At 37.1% G+C, this 23,856-nt stretch overlaps 1 protein-coding gene across 1 annotated transcript in view; it reads right to left on the bottom strand.

The window, feature by feature from the left end:
- Positions 1 to 23,856, bottom strand: part of MALRD1 (MAM and LDL receptor class A domain containing 1) — a gene marked incomplete at both ends in the record, with an annotated part of 616,248 nt that overhangs the window by 503,965 nt on the left and 88,427 nt on the right. Inside the window, 3 exons of the mRNA XM_081103892.1 lie at positions 2,583 to 2,703; positions 14,488 to 14,661; positions 22,467 to 22,564. Coding sequence (XP_080960018.1) covers positions 2,583 to 2,703; positions 14,488 to 14,661; positions 22,467 to 22,564 — 393 coding nt within the window. The remainder of the gene's footprint in view (positions 1 to 2,582; positions 2,704 to 14,487; positions 14,662 to 22,466; positions 22,565 to 23,856) is intronic.

The following is a 23,856-nucleotide window of genomic DNA, read 5'->3' as shown; positions in this document are numbered from 1 at the left end:
ATGACAGATGGAAAGACCCCTGTGCAATTGGCACCTGCAAGAGCTTTATATGTATCGTGCATGCGCGAGTCAACTTAGCCTTTTGTATATATAAAATAAACTCGCTTAATGAGACCTGCTTTTTGATTTAGCTAAACTGTTTCCAGCCCAGTGAAGCACCTCAACTTCTCTTTCAGGTAATTGTCAGCAGCACAGCAGTAAATATCAACACAAAGCAGATAATTATTATGGATCACGCAGGGAGAACAAAGAGTAAAATATTTAACTGCAGCAGCGTTTGACTACATTCTGTGCAGTGAGAAAACCTGAAGTAATTTTTAAGGTCCACCATTTCTTACTTCTTTTCCTTCAGGTCAAGTTTCTAAGCTTTCTAAATCTGTTTTCCGGCTAATGAAAAGAAAATAGGATTCCACCAAGTCTCCTATATACCTACTCCAGGACTTCTGTGAGGATCAAATGAGATGAGGCATGGGAAAATGTTTCACAGACATTTGGTTAAAGTATGAAATGTTTGCACCTGGCTGTAAAGCAAGTCGTGTTCCTGGGCTGAAGAAACTGCAAGGAGATTAGTCATCGATAGGGCATTGCTACATGACATCATTACCCAGACAGACATTTAGCATATTAGCCTTTTATATAGAGAGATATTATGTTTTGAATTTAAATAGAGAATTAGGATCAAGATTTAAATTTTTCTCTAGCCTTAAGTCACTTTTCTAAACACAATAATTTTGTTTTAAATCCTAGGTCAGTGGTCAGCAAACTGCAGCTCGCGAGCCACATGCGGCTCTTTGGCCCCTTGAGTGTGGCCACGAAGTTTCAATCACACTGTATGTGTGTGCCTGCACGTGGTATTTTGTGGAAGAGCCACACTCAAGGGCCGCAGTTTGCCGACCACTGTCCTAGGTGATTATGAAAAATGAATTTTATTATATGTTAAATTTAATTGCCAAACAAAATTAAAATAGAAATTATTTTTATAGAAGTGCTTTAAAACATGCAAAATAATTAAAGTTCTTCCATAATTTTTAAAATTAAAATACCTATATGTGACAATTTTAGCTTAAAGTTTAGAATATCATTGGAAGATAGACTAAAGTATAGATTGTGACATACCATAGTTTTACTTTTGAAAAAATATATATTTTATATAAAATTAAAGCCTTCTGCACAGCAAAAGAAATTATCAACAAAACAAAAAGGCAACCAACTAAATGGGAGAAGATATTGGCAAGCAATACCTCCAATGAGGCGCTAATATCTAAAATATATAAAGAACTAATACAACTCAACAACAACAACAAAAAAATCCCAAACAATCCAATTAAAAAATGGACAGAGAATCTGAAACAGACACTTTTCTGAAGAAAACATACAAATGGTCAACAGATATATGAAAAGATGCTCAACCTCACTAGCTATAAAGCAAATGCAAATCAAAACTACAATGAAATATTCCTCACACGTGTTAGAAGGGCTATTATCAATAAGACAAGATATAACAACTGTTGGAAATGATGTGGAGAAAAAGGAAAACTCATGTACTGCTGGTGAGAATGTAAACTGGTACAGCCATTTTGGATAACAGTATGGAGGTTGTTCAAAAAATGAATACTAGAACTCCCATAGGGCTCAGCATTCCCACTGCTGGGTAATCACCTGAACATCTGGAAAACATTTATTCCTAAAGCTGCATGTGTGCCTATGTTCACTGCAGCATTACTCACAGCAGCCAAGACATATAAATAACCCAAGTGTCATTCAATGGGTGATGGGTTAAAGAAGATGTGATAAATGTTTACAATGGAATACTACTCAGCCATAAGAAAGGATGAAATATTGCCGACTGTGACAATATGGATGGATCTTGAGAGCATTATACTGAGCAAAATAAATCAGACATAGAAGGACAAGAAACCATATGATTTCACTCATGCGTCATATAAAACAGAAAGCAACAAATGAACAAATAAAACAAATAAGAAACTTATAAACACAGACAACACTATGGTGATTACTACAGGGCAGGGAGGTAGGAAGAGATGGAAAAGGGTAAAGTGGGTTAAATATATGGTGATGGAAGATGGTGAGCATGCAGTGCAATATGCAGTTGGTATATTGTAGAACTACATACTTGAAATTTATATAATGCTGTTAATCAATGTCACCCCCAATAAATTTAATTTTTTAAAAAAAAAAAAAGAGCCCTAGCCTGTGGTTCAGTTAGTTGAGCACTGTCCTGTGCACTGCACATCGCTGGTTCGATTCCTGATCAGGGCACATACCAGGCTGTGGGCTCGATCCCCCGGAGGGGTGTATTCAAGAGGCAACTGGTTGATGTCTCTCTCTCTCTCTCTCTCTCTCTCTCTCTCTCTCTCTCTCTCTCAATAAAAACATTTTTTTAAATAAAATTAAATTTAAAAATATATATTTTAGTTTTCAAGGACATGTGATTTAACCCACATCTGGCATTAGGTATTAGTGAGTTATATTATTGAAGGACTTTAATGTATTTTATATTTTGATATCAAGAACTAATTATTTCAAAGTTTAAAATTGCAATGACCATGAGAAAAACTTACCTTTGTTCAATATGCTAGTACCTGGCAGTGACATATATGAAATTCCACATCCCTGGGATATACTGATGTCATCTAGGGCAACGGAAGCATTTGATGATAAAAGAGTAGCTTCTAAAATTAGCTATAATTACAGAAAGATAAATTATTAAAAATATACCATAAAAACAAAGGTCTTTGTGTAGAGAGAAGCTCATTTGCATCTATCACATCTCCCAATCTAATTTTAGAAAATTGTTTTGACCAGAACATTCAAATTATAAATTAATAGTCATAACTATTTTGACAGCATTTTATGTAACCTTAGTACTTTAGGTACCCTTGTTTCAATTCAAAGTTATAACATTCATCAGTACTGAAGGATTGCCTTCCCATTGGAGCTATTAAGAGCCATATGCATTTAAAATGAGCTCTTTGGGATAATCAACTGTGTGGTTTACAACTCAATTTAATTGAGATATGAATTCATTTGTAATGTGTCTGCTGAAAAGCATGATTCATTTTCATATAAGAATATTTAAATACTTATATGTAGTATGTATACATATACATAATTTACTTAGTAAGGTGAAGCATACAATCTATAACCCTATATAGTGGTTAGTAATATTCATATGCTAAAGCATCTATTAAAGTTTAATTTATTCTGAAGTTCTGAATAATGACTGATATAATTTATTTTTCTTGTTAACCACATTTTTCTGTGTTATTCTATAATCTTAATAAAAAATAAAAGAAAGAAATTATATCTGGAGTCTTAAGGAAACATACTGAGTCAGGTGGATTTTCCTGAGCAGGATGCAAGGGCGGTTTCTTTCCCGGGTTCTTGTCCAGATGGACTCAAAGAATGAAGCCATGGACAAAGGTGGTAGATGAAAAGGGTGGAAATTTATTGGAAACAAGTGCAGACTCCCATGTAGGGAGGGGGTCCCAAAGGGGGTAACCCCCTAAGCTCCTTTTCTCTGAGATTTATAAAAGCTGCTGTTCTTTGTTTCTTCATCCTGCTTTCCAATTGGTAGAATATTAGCTTCAAAGCTCAAAACTCATGTGGTGCTCCCCTTTTTCTCTCCCCCTTCAGTGGTAGGATTCTCTATCTCCTGTGAAAATCTTTTTCCTCTTTCTTTCATTTGTCAGCATATCTCTATCCTCTGTGAAAGTTTGTTTCCTCTTTCTCCCATACCCCGCGGCTTTTCCCTATCTTCTGTGGATGGATGTCTTCCTCTTCCCTTATCCTGTGACACCTCTTTTTTTTCTCTGTGACTGTATGCCTTTTGGCAGCCCCAAGCCCTCATCTAGGCAGTCCTCATCTAGTCATTAGGACCCCCAATTCCTAAAACTGCCCATTTTACCCCTAAAATTGCTTTCAATAGTAGGACCACCAGTCAAGAACACAGCTTATAAGTGCATCTCCATCTTATCAGGGAGGATCTCTCACCCCAAAGATCTTATAATTTACTTCCTATGATACATTAACAACTAACCTATACCAGAAGTGCTATCCAAGAGATATGTATAATATACTAGGATAATTCAAGAAAAGGACTTCATTATTTCTCTGCCAAGAATGTGAGGCAAGATGAAAAAAGATGTGGCAAAGAAGTAATAATTTAAACCTATTATAATTGCTGCTTAAGATTTTGTTACATTGAGAAACTAACATTACAAACAAAAGCAAGGACATGTGAACATGTATGGTATATTTGGAAACTTTGGGTATTATAGAATGATGGGGTTTGAGACACTACCCCAAAATATGGCAACTTGGTGTACTGGATATTTTAAGCTGAAGGAATTGGAGAAATGTCATGTGCAGGATCAACTTTTATTTGAGGCTCATCTTCTAGATTTACTCAGAAATTCAAAGTATACTGCATCATAATTCATGAGTCCCCATGTTCATGTATAACTCTGAGGGCTAGTTTACTCAGGCACACATATCTTTATGATCTGTTACCTTACATTATAACTTTCAAAACAACAGATTTTGATCAAATTTCACTTCACCCCTGTATCAGGGAGTCAGTAGTTCATTGATCTACTGAAAGGTAATTCATCAGTTGGCCCCTCCGATTCCCTCTAAGTCCTCCTTCATGCTCCTCTCCGTCTCACATGCTGTCCTGTAGGGGCAAAAGACTCTCTTCTGGATCAAACCTTAGTCAGGTTTCTTTGAGCCCTCTTTTATTTTTTTGTTTGTTTTTTTGTGGGTGTTTTTCCAACTATATTTCAAGTCGTCACAGTGGGGTATTGGGAAAAGTTTTCAATTAGCAATAATCGCGCCTTTGATAAACCTCATATTGCCACTGAGCAAAGCTTGAGCCCTCTTTTGGACTAGGCTTCAGTCTTGGCCCCTGTCCTTGCTGGGCTTGCATAGCCCAGTTTTAGCAAGAATCCTGCAAAGTCAGTTTGAAGAGAATCCCCCATTCTTAATATCTGATCACTCTCATTATCTGATCAAGTTCCTCATTTCCACCTTTGATGTATAATTCCTAGCCTGCCTTCAGTAAGAATCCTATTACGTAGGTTCAGCAAGAACCTCCCCCCCCAACCCCCTCCCCCCCACACACACACGCCCCCCCCCAACCCCCATGTCTCCTCTTAAGTCATATTCCACCCACTGACCTCCCCACCTTTCATTCTGCTCCTTGGCTATGAATCCTCAACTGTGTTTGCTATATTCAGAGTTGAGCCTGATCTCTCTCCCATACTGTGAATAGTCTTAATGTCTATTGCAAGAATCCTGAGTAAGTCTTCCTTACCATTTTAAAAAGTCAGAAAATTTTTTTCTTTCACAAAACTCAGCGGTCCTTGGAGCATCCTGGCAAGAGATGGAGAAATGGGAGATCTGGGTATTTATTCCCCCAGAGCCCTTTGGAGGGTCCATCACTCAAGTGAAGACCTCAGCTCCTGTCAGAAGGACCTCTCTGTCTGCCATAGACTGTTCCCCTCCTGCTCCTTCAGGTTTACAGTTACTAATGGAGGCTCATTGTTACCAGTCCTGGGGACACCACACTATTTCTACAGGATGAACTTTTTGATCTTCCCTTGAAGCAGATCATAATAAGCTCATATGAAAGGTGCCCTCCCTATATCTGGAGGAAAGGATTATCCTTATCTCTGAAGACAAAGGACAAAGAGGGGAATCTGAATGAACAGCCCTTGTTAAATGTCACCGAGATTACTATACTTCCCTCATGCTCCTTGCCCTATTATATTCATTGAACCCCACATGAAAATATTCAGGTTGAGTTTTTCACTGTGGCTTCATGTCCTTATGAAGGCTCATATGTCACATAAAACTCACATTAAATAATTTTGTACACTTTTCCCCCAGTTAATCTGCATTGTCAGTTTAATATTTGGACCCAGTCATGTCTGAAGAGGTCTAAAATGGATAAAGAAAATTTTTCCGTCCTATATATAGGAAAATCAGATTTTAAGAGAACAAAAAGTTAATTGAAACCTGGCCAGTGCTGCTCGGTGGTTGAGTGTCGACCTGTGATCCAGGAGGTCATGGTTAGATTCCTGGTCAAGTCGCAGGCTTGATCCCCCGTGGGGGCCGTGAAAGAGGCAGCTGATCAGTGATCCTCCCTCATCATTGATGTTTCTATCTCTCTCCTTTGCCCTTCCTCTCTCTGAAATTAACAAAAACATTTTTAATTAATTAATAGATGGAAAGGATGGACTGCATGAATTGGAGAGCAATTGAATGGCATCAATTTGAAGAAAAATTGCATAGCCTACAAAAATTAATCCTGCTTTTCAGCCTTTATGCTAGAGAGACACTCATAGGCATACACATGAAGGCCTGTGCAGGAATGTTTATTTCAATGCTGGATTTGGTAACAAATGAATAGGAGTAATTCAAACGTGAGTCAATAAATTAATGGTGATATAAACCATAGGTTATTATGCCAGTTAAAATTAATCTATCTCTATGTGCTAGTATGGAAAGACCTTAAATATGTGTTTCTGAGTAAAAAAAAAAATTACAAAGAAAGTTATAGTATGATACTGAATCAGGATAGTAAGAAGCTAGACAAATTTATTGGCAAGTGGAATGGAGAAACTGAGACAGATGGCCAACTCAAACTGGCCCTATCCAGCACCCTGACTCACCTGCCTCCATCTCCCTTGCAGAATCACTGGCTAAAGTCTTAAGCCCTCATGACAATTAGGTTCTGATCAGCATCAAATAATCTTAGGAACAAAGTCCCAGGTCTATTGGCCACAGAGAAAGAGTTTTGGTTAAACTAGGGATAACATCTAGGCCTCATTTGTGTTTCAGCTCCAGGCCCAGAAAAGCAACAAAACTAGATGAAGAGAGCCATGGCTGACATCAGGACCAGCTGCGATGACTAATGACCACTTGCCCTGGTGCCAACCAATCAGTAGACACCTGAAAGGGCACACCTGGAAAACTATGCATATTCTATTGAGATCCTTCCCTAAGAACTCCCCTAAAATTCCTGCCTTTAGAAAACAAATAAAAACCCTTAAGACCAAGGACCTAGTGCACACACTCTCTCTCTTAGAGCATGCTTTCTTCTTTCCCCTTCTTTCCTAAGGAATGTATCTTTGCTTTCTTTTTCCAAGGGCCCTTACTTTGCCCCTGTAATTTGTTTCATGAGTCCACACAGCCCAGCTGGCTCACTTCTTCTACCCTGTGAGTTTCTTTCCAAAGATGCAAGGCAGCTCTGCCTAGCTCACTCCTACTGATATAATATTGCCTCTTCTATCTTAAGCCTTTCCTTTGTTTCTCTCTCCCCAGCTTTAACATGTACTCTCAAAATCACCTAGACTTATTGTGAAATCTTTCCTGTGAAAAGTTAATAACCAAGAGCTCATATTGCCAGTAATAATACTATTAGGCTAAAAATACACAATGGCTTGGGTTTCTAGATATACATGGTACACACATCATATATATGTAATATGCAAATGAGGTCAGGACTCCTCATAACAGTCACAACCAGCTCAGGAGAAGGGGCTGGGTGTGGCCCCGAGCCTGAGAGAACAACACAGAGGGGCCCCTGCTCTGAGCCTCCACAGCGTGGCTGGGGGCAGGTCCCCAGCAGACACACACACAGATACACACACAGGGCGCCTGCTCTGAGACTCTGTGGCGCGGCTGGGGGAGGCCCCCAGCAGACACACACACACAGACACACACAGAGACACACACACAGACACACACACACACACAGGGCACCTGTTCTGAGCCTCCGCAGCATGGCTGTGCAGGCCCCCAGAGGACACACACACACACATACATACACTCGGGGCACCTGCTCCAAGCCTCCAATGTGGCTGGGGCAGGACCCCTGTGGACACACGGACACAAACACACACTGTACACAGTAGGAGATCCCCTGAGGGCTCCCGGACTGTGAGAGGGGGCAGGCTGGGCTGAGGGACCCCTACCCCACAGTGCATGAATTTCGTGCACCGGGCCTCTAGTATTACATAAATAGAAAGGATATAGAAGTAAAAATAAATTAGTGTCTACAGTTAACTCAAGATAAAGATTATGATGGGAGATGATTGTGGTTAGGAGTGTATAATTTTTGATACTTTATAATAAGCTGTATATAATTTTAAAAATTCTGATTAAAATTGGTTTCTGTACAGTCTTAGCCAACTGAGAAATTTGGCCTTCATTCAAGAGGCAGGAATTAATAACAGGTTTTAAAGATGAATTTTAACAAATGAAATACAGTGTTGCAATTGTGAAATATTTTATGGTTAACACCATTAAGTTATTGTAATTTATTTTGGAAAACTTTAATTTTGGAAGAATTTTCATTTTATTCATTATCATAATACATTCTGGTTGAAGTCAATTAGAATATAGATGCTTAATTCTTCAGACTTATTAGATAAGCCTTTGTTGATGACCATATTTGAAGTCCTGCACTGCCCAAAGAAAAGCTGGATAAAATACAGAATATTTGGGCAATTTTCTGTTCTCTTGGAGAGGTGCATGATCCTGTTCTTTGAACGAAGTGAGTGAGTCATGGGATGAGTTGAAGTGTAATTGTGGGGTAAGTCTTAAAATATGGTTTTATCATTTTGCCTGAAGAAAACCACCAGACTCTTTTAGAGAGTCTTATTAAAATGTGAGCATAAAACAACCATCCAAACAGATAAACATGGCATCAAGTGATCCACACCTCTTCTTGGTAACTTCTATACAATTAAATTTAGGACTAGGACATAAAAAATATGATCCACCATTAATTAAAGTCTCATCTGATGATTTCAAAATCATCTTGGTTATTCCCACTGTTTATTGGTTGTTTTAATCAAGCTGATATCTTTATAACCCAATGCAGCTCCCTTTGGGAAAGACAGTACCTATGAATAATCAGTAAGTGAGAAAGAGATTGCTCAGAGAAGTGTTCAACCATGGATGAAGAAAGATTGAAAACCTCATTTCATACGATTTTCAAGGCAATTTGAAAACTTAAGCTTTAAATTGTATGTAGATGTCTTTCCCTTCTAAAACTATTTTTCAGGATCTTGTTGAAATTTGTTTTAATTAATTAATTTATTCCCTGAATGAGCAAAATCATTTCTTGTTTTTGCTTCCAAGAACCACAATTTGTAAATGATGTTTATAATCAAGGGATTACTTTTTACACCTGCAAAACTAAGGGAAGCTTTTCCAGAAAAACACTCAACTAGCATATTTAGATGTTGGTTCTTTGATGTTTTAAAAATGAATAACAAGAACAATAAATACAAGACTATGAGGCAAAGGAGAAAGCAGAAAGATATTAGAAGAGAAACTAAAATATAGTAATTTTTGAATGATGGTGGTATCAATAATAAGAGCAAGAGCTAACTTTTATTTAGAGCTTTCTTAAACACCAGGCATGTTCACTTGTCTTAACCCTATGAAAGATGATGCTGTTTTTGCCTTCATTTTAAAGCAAAGGAAACAGAAGCTTAGAGAGTTGAAGTAATTGGTTGGAGGTCAGACATCTAGTAAGAAAAATACAGAACCTGAGCCATTTAATGATTATGCTATATTGCATCACTATAATGAAATAAGGAGACAGTCAGTCTTAAGCAAATGCTGCAGAACAAAACTACCTGGCAAAACAGATTTAAGAAAGCCCTAGATTAAGAAGGCTGAGGACATAGCAATTTTACAGAGACTAGTCCAGCTTTCTCCTTTGTATTATAAATCTTACTGAATCTTTCAATAATGTCAGGAAATTGTTATTGATTTCTATCATTGACTCTGATAAAGAGTGAACATGATATCAATAACTGTAGAAAATTTCACGAAAGGGTCATTTTAAAATGAAATCTAAAATATGACACAATTATCTTTTAACAGGAAACTCAGAGAAAGTTGATCAACTGAAAATCAATGGCCAGTACTCAGAAAAAGTGTCAACTTTAGTTATTAAAACTAAGAACAGCAGTTAGAGGGGAAATTTTAAATTAAATTAATAAAGTTGTGTAAAAAGCTGAATATAGCATGTAAACAGGCCAAGCTAAAACATATGGGAAAGAATACTATTAACTACTTGACTTACATGCTTCCTGTAAACACTGTACAGGAAACGGAGAGAATACTGAACAGTTGTTAATTTGCTGTTCTCACGGAATAAGCATAAGCCTAACCCTGTCCCTCCAGGGAGCATGAAAGCCCTACCTGAGCAGGGTGCTCATTTCCTGAGGAAAGCAAAGCAAACTGCACTCTGTTGTGATGTCTGCTAGCACATGAGACACCCAAAGGACCACAGTGAATCAGGTTTTCGTGGCTACCAGGGAATAAAGAGGTCATAGAGTCGAATGCCTTTCTCCTTCCCAATATTTGTATTGGATTGGATTATGTTGTATAAATATGTTCAGAGTTTAGTCACATTGAACTGATGGCCAGGCGATGACTAAGGTTACCCTTAAAGGATTCAGTCCACTAAACTTAAAGTGCCCAAAATGACTATTTCCAAGAAGATAAACTTTAAATATTCAAATATTTAAAAGCTAGATTAACTATTTGTAAGTATAGTATCCTTTGTTGTTGATAAAAGAATGAAGTAGAGCCTAGCTAGAATCCTCATGCATATTTCCATGTTTTTTGAATATACACTTAGAGAAATCAGGTTAAAACAAACATAACATTAGCTTTCTTTCTCTCCCTACAGAGGATAAGAAATGGGATAAAAAGAGGTACAAAGAGGACAAAGTTGCATCTTAATGGGCAAACAAACATTAGTATTATAAGCAAAGAAAATGTTAACATTAGTTAATTCTGACATGTGAGTACATGGGTATTTGCCTCACTCTGTGTCTTCTATTTGTTTGAAATATTTAATGATATTTATATTATTATGTATTAAATAATACTGTATGTACGTATGTGTGTGACTGTGCATATTTATATATTGTGTATTTTTGTCTCTGCGTGTGTTTCTGTGTATAAAATCTGGACTGATTCACACCAGATTGTTAACACAGGCCCATGATATCTTATCTAAAGTCTTTGGGGCCAGCTGGGTTTTGAAATTTGAAAAGTTCAGAGTTGAGGCTGTTAATCTAATACATATGGGATGTATTACATGATTTCCTGAGGAAGCTTGGAGGCAGGGCTGTAAATCAAACCCATCACTAAAAGAACTGCCTAAATACCTCACATAGTTCTGGTCAGGTTAAGTTTTGCCTCTAAATTCATTTTTCACATACTGCCTTCCAAATTTTAATTTTCTAAATTGTGGCTGATTATCCTGTAATGGGTTTCTTAATGGAAAACTAATGGAGATTTTCTTGTTTTTCTTTTTACTCACATGTGGTCTCTAAAACAAACCTTTAATATAGCCAAGCAATAGGAATAAGAAGGAGCAGAAGCAGAGACAAAACTCTTACCTTCTCGGGGGTGAATTAAACATGGCTGAGGCTTAGCAAGAATCAAGACCATTCCCTCCCTTTGAAGGACATCACAATCAAGCTGAAGGTGATTAGTGATGAATGGGAGGCCCCAACTGGGTAGAGAGAATAGCCAACATGTGGTGCTGAGCCCCCGTGGAGGGTGATAAAAGGAGAAAGGAGAGCAGTTGGACAAGCCTGCTCTGGAAAACATCACAAATATGTTGCTATCCAATTATAAAATCCTATCAAATCACTAATGACTCTACAAACTACTTAATATTTCCCAGATAATAAAGAGTAGTCTCAATCTGTACTGCAAAACAGACAAAAACAAAAACCAAAATCCTAAAGAAATATTGAAGAGAAAAAACACTACACAATGCTGACACTCCTCAATGATAATGATAAGTTAATGAGTGCCTCCAGGCTTAGAAAGGAATGGCTTGGTCTCAACTCATAATATTTCTCAAATAACTAGTACTAACAGGACATTCTGGTTTTTGTTTTGTTTTGTTTATTATTATATTATTAAGACTTTTAGAGCAATTTTAGGTTCACTGCAAAACTGAGGGGAAGGTACAGAGTTTCCATATGCCTCCTGCCCCCACCTATGCACAGTCTCCCCCATTATCAACATCCCCCACCAGAGTGGGGCACTTGTTACAATTGGTAAACTTACATTTACATATCATAATCACACAAAGTCCATAGTTTACTTTATGGTTCCATGTGTTTGAACCAATGTATGTAAGACATGTATCTATCATTATATTGTCAAAATGTTTTCTTTGCCCTAAAAACCCTCTTGTCTTTCCCTGCCTCCCCCAACCCCTGGCAACCACTGATGTTTTTATTGTCTTCAGAGTTTTTCCTTTTCCAGGTTGTAATATAGTTGGAATCACAGTTTACAGCCTTTTCATATTGGCTTCTTTTGCTTAGCAATACTCATTTTAGAGTTCCTCCATGTCTTTCCATGGTTCATTTGTATTTAACACTGAATAGTACTTCATTATCTAGATGTACCACAGTTTATTTATCCATTCCATTCACTTACTCAAGGACATCTTGGTTGCCTCCATCTTTTGACAATTATGAATAAAGCTTCTATAAAAATTCATGTGAAGATATTTTGGCATAGAAAAGGACATTCTGTTTTCTCCCCAATAATGTCAATGAACAATAGACTCTGAATGATCTTAATGGTTTCATTCTAACTAAAAGTAGACCTAATTTTAAAATTTTATATAGAATACAAGTAAATGAGACAAGATTTCAAATTGTTCTGATTTTATTTGTCTTGTCACATGTAACAGACATTGACATGAAAATGATTCCATGACTGGCCTTTATAAAATGTTTTCAATTAAAAGTTAATAGCTTCACAGTGTTTTTGTCCATTAGATTTGGGAGTGGAATCATATATATAATCCCTGAGAACCACGTGAAAAAACTTCTAATCATTGAGCCTAGATTTCTGGTCAATAGGACAGTCCTCTACATAAAGAATACTAACATTTACAGAATGTCTATTATTCCCAGACAATGTCCAGGTGATAACCACCACAACAATAATAGCTAACTGTCTCTGTTTACTCTATGCCAGATTTCCTCCACGTGCTTTACATGTATAAATCATAAATCATTTAATCTCCACAATAACTCTGATGTATAATATTAATAGCAATCCATTCTATTCCCTATTCCTCCTGCTTCCGTGGGCAGGGACTTGCCTGAAGCAGCACTGCTGTGGCTGACCCTTACCCTTTCCCCTGGGAGGAGGGCGGTTTACCTAACCAGTGATGTTAAAAGAATAAGCTGGGTGTTCTCAACTCATCCTCTTTGTCTCTTATTCAACCCTCCTTTTGTGAGCCAACCCGTCTTCAGAAGGAAGGCTCTCTGATATTATCCCTGGATAATGATAAAAGGTGTCCCCCAACCTGTGAGTCTAGTCCTTCTCTAGCAGAGTTGGTTGTTCTCTGAGTGAATCTATTCATTCTGAGGTGAAATATTACTTTAAATATATGGCTGCAGAATCTAAAGCCATCTTCTCTAAAATATTTTGCTATTTGTTTGACTTTTATATTTCTCTCGATTCAAAACGAGGACCAAATGAGGTGTGCTGTATATCAGGGGCCCCTAACACCCTAACAATAGCCTTCTCACATACCCCCCCCCCACACACACACACACACACACACTTACAGAGGAAGAAACAGAAAGGCAGAGGGATTAAGCAACATCCCTATGATTCTACACCTGGATTTGAACCCCAGGCTCCAGAGCCTGTTCACAGCCACTACTGTTTGTGGCAACTTTTTCTCTATTATTCAGAATCCCCTAAAGTGTTGTTTTGAATACCACTGGGATTTCACCGGCTGGGAAGTTGGAAGCTCAAAGATGTAACATGCATAGTCACTTAGGAAACAATGAACTGAGCAGAGATCAGAACTCAGACCCCCTGACTCTGAAGGCAGTGCATTTCCCACTACAGTCTACTTAGTTACTAAATCTAGTTTCAAAAATAACTCATTTCAAACATCATCCAGAAGGGAGCCATGTTCAGGGGGTGGAAGTTGGGGTACTTATTTGATAAGCTGCAGTTGCCTTCTTTTATTATTAACCAAGAAAATGACATCAAAGATTAATAAAAATCTCCAACATTAATGGGCAACAGGAATAGAGCAACAGGATTAAATGTGAATATAGCTCAAGTAAAGTTTTTTCACTATCTCAAATAATCCACCATCCACAATTACACACACACACACACACACACACACAAAGGACATTTTCCTCATAAATTACTCTAATCTCTGCCATTCTGCCATTGTATTAAATTCTTAACTCCACCTTTGCTATGCTTCCACAGATAACTCTTGAGCACTTAGTCAAAATAACCTCTCTACTCATTCCTGATTGTGAACGTGCTTGCTTTATTGATGTCAAAGGGATATATGTGTTAATGGTTGAGAAGGTTAACATCAAATAGGAATCTTCTGCTGAGTTTTATTAATTTGTATGTGCTTACCTGAAAAGGCAAACTAGATTCTCCAGTCTTTGCATAGAGATTGATTTTTGCTTGTCTCCATTGAAATTTGGAGGTCCCAATTAGATCACCCTGCTTTTGCAAATTTCCATCCAGTGATGTTCTTGTAAAAACCGAGAGATGCGAATGCTGAGACAAATGATACCAAAACTGCACCTGTTGAAAAATGTTGTTGAATATTACATTTAACTGTCTCAAGTAGCTTTTCCATAATTAAAAATATCCCAAACTACTTTGGTGTTAAATATAATCTTCTCAATTCTCCTTTCTTCCAAGTGTGTAAGACCAGAACATGGAAACTACTCATTCGCCATACTTTGTATTCTCTCCTTAAGAAAAGGTGCAATGCCCTGGCCAGTGTATTTCAATGGTTAGAGCATCGGCCTGCACACTGAAGGGTCATGGGTTCAATTTCCAGTCAAGGGCACATACCTGGGTTGCAGGTGCCATCCCTGGGCCTTGGTCAGGGCATGTGCAGGAGGCAACCAATCGATGTGTCTCCACATCGATGTCTCTCTGTCTCCCTCTATCTTTTTCTCTCTCTCCCTCAAAATCAATGGCAAAATATCTTCGGTAAGGATTAACAAAACAAAAAAATAAATAAAAAAGGAAAGGCTCAAAGTGGCTGTACCAACTGCATATGTAACACATGTCATGGAGATGTCTAAAAAAATGGAGCACCAGCATACCACCGGAACAAGTTTGAGGACACACATTTGTTCACAGCGTCATGGAAGTTTCCCAGGAGCACTCCCTATTGTTTCTTATAAATCTTGGGAGATATACTTTCTGTTTCAAAGTTACAAAACCAGTTTTTCATTCTCCTTGAAAAACTATAATTAACAGTTCTCATGAACCCCTTCTCTGTTGTAACGTTATCAAAGAATTGGGGAGCTCATATGATACTACTCATTAACAATTTAATCCAAGTGAGATCTTGTTCTTTTTGAAACTAGGGAGCCTTGGTCATTTTGCTTCTACTTGTCATCAAAGATGACATAATCTAATAAAAGTTTGACAGGTTAACCATGTAATGAAGAAAATATATAGAGAGGATTACTTTAGGTGTTATCAGTACCTATAACATAGACTCCATCATTGTTATTTATTCAACCAATATTCACTGACCATTTAATAAGTACTGGGCACTGTGGAAGGCAACAATAAATTCCCTCAGTGGTTGGATAATTCACTCAATAGAATATGGTAACTACTCCTCCTGAAAAACAGGTTCAGACACACAGCAGTCTCTTTTTTTCTGATTATGACATAGAGTCTCAAGGCTGCTTTTTTCAAGGGAAAACATAACATTCAGAGATGAGATCCCACAGAAACAGAATCCTTCTGTCTGGACTCAAAGTGCTTCCTTTTTTAATTTGACTATATTTTAAATTCTTGCTTTCTTCCCTTTGTCATTCTGCTTTTGTTTTGTTATATGAGCAGATATTAGTGCATATATATAGTAATTTACCCATTTATTTCACTGTTGGTACCAATTTCAGTGGATATGAAAGATTGCAAAATTTCATTAAATTCTCTTTTTAAAAATTGTTCATTATAAAATATCAAGCATTTTCTGTTCTAATGTGGTACATATTTTTTCCACCATATACTTAATTGACACTACCTGATCAAATAAAGTCTTTCTGGCTGTCCATTTCATTTCAGATTTTACTACCAGGATCCTGTAAACTCAGACTTTGACAGGTAAGCAGAAGTGTAAAGTCAAATGGAAGTGTTTAATTAAATTCTATGGAAACGGAGGATTTATGTTCCTCAATTACAATTAAATTTTAGATCCCTGCTGTAATTTCAGCGTGTTGCACGGTTGTAAATATGCAAAACAGAGCTTTAAAACCTAGTTATAAAAGAGATATGCATGTCCCATCAGAATTCCAAGCTGTCAAACTGTCACTCAGTACATCACCAGTGTGAAGTTATTTTAATAATATATTACAAGTAAGAACCAATGGGATCCACATTCAAAAGAATAATGGATTAGAACTTATATTAAATTTACTATTTTAACATAATTGGCATTGTAGAAACTTAAGGAGAATTCTTGAATTTATTATAGACCAAGAAACTTTCTATAGCCTTTCCACTTTTAATATCGGTAAGGGTGAAAGCATGGAAAAAAATTATTAATACAGCTGTGGTTTGAAACAGGCCCTCATCAAGTGTGCAAGGTCTGTGGTTCTTGATCTGATATACACCAGGCGTAGAACACCAAGACATGAACTCAAAATGATGATGCATGTTGTGAATTCCTCACAGAACCTATTACAGTAATTTGTATTCAGTAGGTATTCAGTTAATAAGTACTGAAAAAAGAGGAAGGAATGAGTGGATTGTTAGCATCAGTACTTAAGTAAATATGTATAAACTCTGGAAGGGAGGGAAAGGGAGAGAAAGAGAGGGAGGGGGGGAGAGAGAGAGAGAGAGAGAGAGAGAGAGAGAGAGAGAGAGAGAGAGAAAGAGAAGAAGAAGAAGAAGAAGAAGAAGAAGAAGAAGAAGAAGAAGAAGAAGGAGGAGGAGGAGGAGGAGGAGGAGGAGGAGGAGGAGGAGGAGGAGGAGGAGGAGGAGGAGGAGGAGGAGGGGGAGAAGGGGAAGGGGAAGGGGAAGGGGAAGGGGAAGGGGAAGGGGAAGGGGAAGGGGAAGGGGAAGGAGAAGGAGAAGAAGAAGCTGCTCTGTGTCAGAAAATGTACAGACTTTAGGTGTCCTTACAGATCTCAGAGCTTTATAGAGGAGAGTGAAAAGAACAGGAATGAATAAGTATAATGCACATAATGATCAAGGTACAAAAATAGTGTGGCTACTTACATGTAAGTTAATTAGCATTAAACAAAATTTAAAAATCCTTTTCTTAGTGATTATACTCATCATAGTTTATTTGTTCAGCAGCTGTATGTAGCTACCACACTGGAAGTAACAGAGGAAAATTTCCATCATCACGGAAAGTTCTACTACATAGAGCTGCAAAGCATGTACAATTACACCAATCATTTAAAATTTATTTACTGCTTGTCATTGTTAAAGGAAATTATTTTCTTGATTCACGCCTGATTCAGTAAAAAGCAGTTAAATACAATGTCAATGTTAACATTTAAAGCTTGGTTTTATGTCTCTTGGGTTTTCACTAAGGGACGTCTTACATATATAGTGTGACTGATCACTGTATTCAAGAGAATTTCGTGTGCTAAAAAGCTTGCAGAACAGCAGTTCCTTTCATTGCAAATTAGAGAGAAAAATAATGCTTAAACTATTTTACTGTATTTACTTGTATTCTGTGATTTTATATTATTTATATGTTTAAAAATATCAAATCTTCAATTTTACTACAAAATGAAAGGACATCTTAGGTGACTTCTCTGCTAGTGACCGAGTACAGGTGGGTGACCAGGCTGGAGAGTGGATAACCTCAGGGAGCCGCTTGCTCTTTGGTTTGAAGGCGCCCTCCGGGGAAGAGTGGCCAGTTCTGCACAGGACTAACTAGGCTTTCTGGTACTTAATTCTCTGAAAGCTGTAACAGGGCATTATTTAAAAGTCCAAAATAATTTCTTCCTTATTGCTGGTTTTCTGTTTCACGTGCCTTTGGTCTGTTTCCAATTGAAACTCTATCCTTCATATTTTCTGCTTCTTTCCTCAACGTTGCAATGGTCTCTGTTCCTTTTGCTTCCCTATCTCAGAGCTGCTTGTCCTCTCTTCTCGCCCTTTCTTGGCTGTATTCCAGCAGTCAGCTGCCTCTGCCATCTCTGCTTTAAATCAAATCAGGCCCTGTCTGGTATTGCTACACTTTCTATATCTTCAAGATCTAGAATAATAAAAATTGCAAGAAAAAAAAGTAAAAAAAAAAAAAGGATAAGTCCGTATTGAAAAGGAAGATTATTTATTACACACATACACAAATAAATTTAAAAAAAAAAACAACTAACCGTTACTACAGTGATTTTTATGACTCCTAGTTATAAGTATGTTCTGCATGTGTAGTCCTTACCTGAACAAGGTAAGTGGAAGCTAGGAATCCTCAGTAAATTGTAACCTGTTTTTCTCATTAACCAATTAACCTCCATGCGTTTGATCATACACAAGTGGAGAGTACCTGCTCAATGCCGCCCCCACAGCTGTTACTTCCCCTAGAATGCACCACATATTCCAACACCTATCCTTGGACTTAAAGAAAATCAGGAACAAAGTGTGACTGCGCCATTCCAAGTCCCACTTCATAGTTACTTTTTTCTTCAATTTGTCTTTGATGTGAGTTCATCACTCTACTTGAGGAACATTATAAGACATGGCCTTTCAAAACTTACTGAGAGAGTTGTTATAAGTGGGTTATTATTATACTGTGTTCACCCTCTCGTGGCACTTAACCCTGAATTGCTGTCGGTGTCCCTCAACTAAACTCCACCTTTATAGCCAGCACGTGCTCAGGTTGTCCCTGTTTTTGCCCAGCTTGAGGACTGTGATCAGCGCAGAGTAGGTAAGTAAGCACTAGGTGTGTACTGAATCAGATAAAAAATGCTTACATTGGTGTTGCTGGGAGCATTCGGGGAGAAGACTCTGAACTATTTTTGTTTTGCGTTTTGCTTTTTGCATTCCGCGTTCTGCACCCACGATGACTGGTGTGTCTGCTCCGCACGGGCTGCTGAAACACTTAGATGCGAATGTGTAGCCTGGCCTGGAATCACTTTGCTTTGGAACCATCCCTCTTCTTGCTTCATCTATCTTTGCCCTCTTTATTCACGTTTTTACTTATGAATTTTTAAAAAACATACCAAATGTATATGAAGCAGAAACTTTGTATTATGTCTTCCTGTATCTGATTGTGAAATCCTAAAACTGAGATATTTGTCTTTTGTACAGTAACTCAAATAGAACTCAAAAAATATTAATCCATATAAATCCCCTTCATATTTGATATTTCCTAGTTAATTGGAAACAGTAACAGCATCTCAGTACCAATAAGAAATAGTGGCTTCTGGATCCCACATGTTCTGTTTGTCCTATCTCCTGGCTATTATAGCGAAAAGTGCCAAGTTTCCACCAGTGACTGAAGGAAGGTTTGAAGCTTTTAAATTAAAATCCATATCTTGAACAAGAGTAAACTCAAACAACGGTGCATGTTGATACCATGTGTTGGCCATATATAATGTATAAGGTAATAATTCATAATAACCTTAAAAGTCTGCTGTTAGAAAAGAAAGCTTGTGTTCTTTTAAGTTCTTTAAAAAAAAACACATGTTCTTCACTGCATTAGCCTGATATGATTATGTAAGAAAAAAGATCATATAATGTTATAAAATGAAGGCTTTGATCATACAAAGTGCCCAGTTATCTCACTGCCTCACTTTATCATTTTATAATGAAGAACATTTGCTATTCCATGAATACAATGTGTAATATGGAATATATAATCAGTATGTTCAAATTGGAAAGATCAGCCGGGTTTTCTGATTACTAAAGAAGATAAGAATTTGGTTTGTTCCCTTGTTCTATAACTTATGTGGAATAATCTAACATTGCCACAGACTTATAAAAAAGTAATTTTATATTCTTAAAATACTCCTTTTTGAGATAACACTAGCTATGTGTATCTCAGACTATAAATAACAGTCTAATACTAAGCTGGAACATACTATAATCCAAATATTCCTCCTTCTACCTCAAGATTACTAAGATTAAAGCAGATGCAGAAAAAATGGGAAAAACAAACACCTCCCTAACAGTCTGTAACGTTGTTGAAGCACCCTCACTTTTCCAAGTGAAGGCAAATGATTGAATCAGTATCTGAGGCCTTGGGAGGTGAGAGACAAACTATCAGGCATCTAGACTGTCCACTGCTTTCCCTGAGTCCTCACCTAAATAACTTCCCACAGCTAAGCTTCAAATGTAAGTAACCGAAGAGAAAAATGTCCTCGAGTGGAAATAATCATAAATTGAAACACAATCCCAGTGACCAAAATGAATGGCTACCAGAGTACAACAATGGAAAAGGTAGATAATTTTTTAAAAGAAAATGAAAAACAAAGTATGCTTTCTCAGTGAGTCTCAGAAATTCCTAATAAGCTCGTAAGGTTTGTGTTCAAATTTTTGTAAAAGAGGTAGAATTAATACATTTTATCCCTTTGTATCCAATGTCTCTAATGTATTTAATAACAGGGATTGCCTTACTTGAAGGCACAAAATCTCCAGGAATTCTCAAACAAAATAGCAAAACAAACAGAGAAACAACTATATTTATTACATAGGATTTAATTAAAACAAAGCAAAGATGAGTGTAGAGTGCAGCTGAGTGAAGTGGAAATCAAGTCCAGGTAGTTGTTTTAATCCTAATTCCCACAGAGAAATAAACAGAAAAGAAGGAGGAGGAAACAAGAAAAAAGAAAGAAGGATGAACACCTTCTAAGAGCTCAGTGGACCCTCTCAGGCTTCTGTCAAGCTGAAAACATAATATATTTATATCTCTATATCATATGTAATTTATTTATTAGAAATGTGCTATAAACTGTATTTATAAGTGATGAATTTAGTGTGTGGCAGTATTATATCTTCATTATTTTTTGATAACTAAAGAAAAAAAAATAAGCTGAAATCCTAAGGGCTTAGAGCGATGTCAGAAATCTCAAAAGGAATGAAAACAAGACAAGCTGAAGAGAAACATCTAACTTAGTTTTTAGTTTTATAGAAAGGGGGAAAAATTATGTTTAGTGAATGCCTGTTTAGTGCCAAATACTTTGCTAGGTGATTAATCACATTTTAATATTTACAACCAAGTGAAGAAGGTATGCTAATACGAAGGTTTCCAGTGTAAACACTGAATCTCACCTAGAGCGTTTAATCTGTGGAAGAACTAAGATTCAACAAACTTCCAAAAACTGACCAGACTGGCTCAGTTAGCGGAGCGTTGTCCCGTGCACCAAAAAGTTACTGGTTTGATTCCCAGTCAGGACACACACCTGCATTATGGGTTTGATCCCTGGTCAGGCATGTATGGAGGACAACCGATCACTGTTTCTCTCTCTCTCTCTCTCTCTCTCTCTCTCTCTCTCTCTCTCTCTCTCTCATCCTCATTCTCTTTCTTGTTCTCTCTCCCTTTCTCTCTCTAAGCATGTCCTCATGTGAGGATTAAAAAAAAGGTGGCAGAGTGCTTGCTTCAGCAGCACATATACTAAAAAAAAGTGGCAGAACTGAGATTTGTACCAAATCTATCTGATCCCAAACCTCAGCTTTTTTCTTTACTGTGCTTTTGAAATGAATTGAGTATTCTAAAGCCTTGGTCAGTTTTGCTCTGGTTCCAGGAGGATTAATTAAAAGAATAAAATTTCATAAAACATAATTATTTTTCTGCATATATTCATCCTTTCATCTTTCTTTCAACAAGCATTTTTAACTAAATTTATTTTTTAAATATATTTTATTGATTTTTTACAGAGAGGAAGGGAGAGGGATAGAGAGTTAGAAACATCTATGAGAGAGAAACATCGATCAGCTGCCTCCTGCACACTCCCTACTGGGGATGTGCCCGCAACCAAGGTACATGCCCTTGACTGGAATCGAACCTGGGACCTTTGAGTCTGCAGGTCAACGCTCTATCCACTGAGCCAAACCGGTTAGGGCTAACTAAATTTATTTTACTCAATTAACATGATTGGTAAAAAATAAAAATCAGTTTTAACACATGCACCCACAGCTTTTACATTAATGAAAGAATTGTGTAAAATAATATAAAATGATAGAAATATTCCTTAGTACCCTCCCCCAAAAAAGAATGGCATGAGTTATGCTGAAAATGGTCTTTTGGAAGGACAAGGCATTTCATGCTGAAATAACTCATATAAATCTCTCGATGCATCATGAAAACAGTGGTAAAACATAGCAGACATTTACTAGCAAGAGCAGCACAAGGCTAACACTTTACAACCACAGAATGGCCCATGGAAATTCCAATAGTAAATTACCTGACATGGGTTAGAGGCAGTAAGTGATTTTCTGAGAATAGGACTTCCAAGTTTGGCCACTCCAGGCAATTGATGTGCCCGCAAATAAATAAACAATCCTGTAAAAACAAATATAAAGTCATATAGATGCAGGTTCTACTGTAGTACATGTAGCCGTTCCTCGCCCTAGTATCTTATCCTTGCAACGTTCAACTGCCAATTAAATAAATAATATTACATTTTTACTTATTTACCATTAAGCTCTATAGACAACTAAAAGCACTTTCAGATGAATAACATTAAACACCTAAAATAAAATACAATTGATTTAAAACAAGCTCTTGAACTAATCCTATAAACAAATATCTTACTGGCTTAACTCACATCATAAGAGTTTGAAATCAAATTAAATGAAGCCTCTAACTTTACAATTAGATACTCAACACGCCCTTAAGAAATTCCGATGAGAGCTTTATTTTTAAGATTTTCCACAAAGTACTGAAGGATACAAGTCTATGGGATGAGTTTGGTTCCTCCTGGGGCTTACATGTTTGACATTGTGGTCTGTGCTAGTGGGGATGAAAGCTTAATTAAAGATCTAATCTGAACGTTAACAAAATAACTGCTTATAGATTTTAACTACAGTGGATGTGCTCATGGCAAATGTATGGGGGATAACATCGCTTAGCTGCTCAAAAGCTCACACATCTGAACTGCTGTAGGGGGGAGTTGTCATTGAATATTGAAAATTTACAAGAAAGGCTATTCCAAACAATGTCAAGGTCTGATCCTGCCCTTCGATAAGCAGGAAGTGATGGGCAACTTGGAAAGCCAACCTTTTACTGGAAAATATCACATTTACAAGGTGATTTTTCTAGATACAAGTCAATGCTGACTGCACAGGAATGGAAGGATTTCAGTATTTAAATGTATTATTTTATAGATACCTCCATATGTTTAACAAAGTACCCAAAGTTGCAAGTTAGCAGTATTGCATGAAGAAAATAGAACCCAGTTTATATGGTTTTTAAATCTTGAAGCTAACTGGGAAGCATGAGGACTACTCTTCCCAAATTCCAACCTAAGACTGATGGGAACAGTGTATGTATAAGCTTATTTTATTCCCTACGTTTCACCTATACAGAAATAGAGTAGGAAAAAATAAACTTAAAAAATTATTCCACATTTAAAATCCTCAGGTTCAGGTAAAACTCCAGTGAATATTTTCAAAAGTCTAAACAAAATACTAAAAATTAAAAAAATATTCAGACATTTAAAACAATTTGTACAATTTCAAACAAACACTTAATAAAGAACAGGATAGCCCTAACCGGTTTGGTTCAGTGGATAGAGTGTCGGCCTGTGGACTGAAGGGTCCCAGGTTCGATTCCGGTCAAGGGCATGTACCTTG

This window comes from Myotis nattereri (genome assembly GCF_964212035.1).
Source record: "Myotis nattereri genome assembly, chromosome: 1".
Lineage (NCBI taxonomy): Eukaryota > Metazoa > Chordata > Mammalia > Chiroptera > Vespertilionidae > Myotis > Myotis nattereri.
The sequence above is the reverse complement of the archived record's forward strand: the minus strand, read 5'-3'. Positions and strand labels throughout refer to the sequence as shown.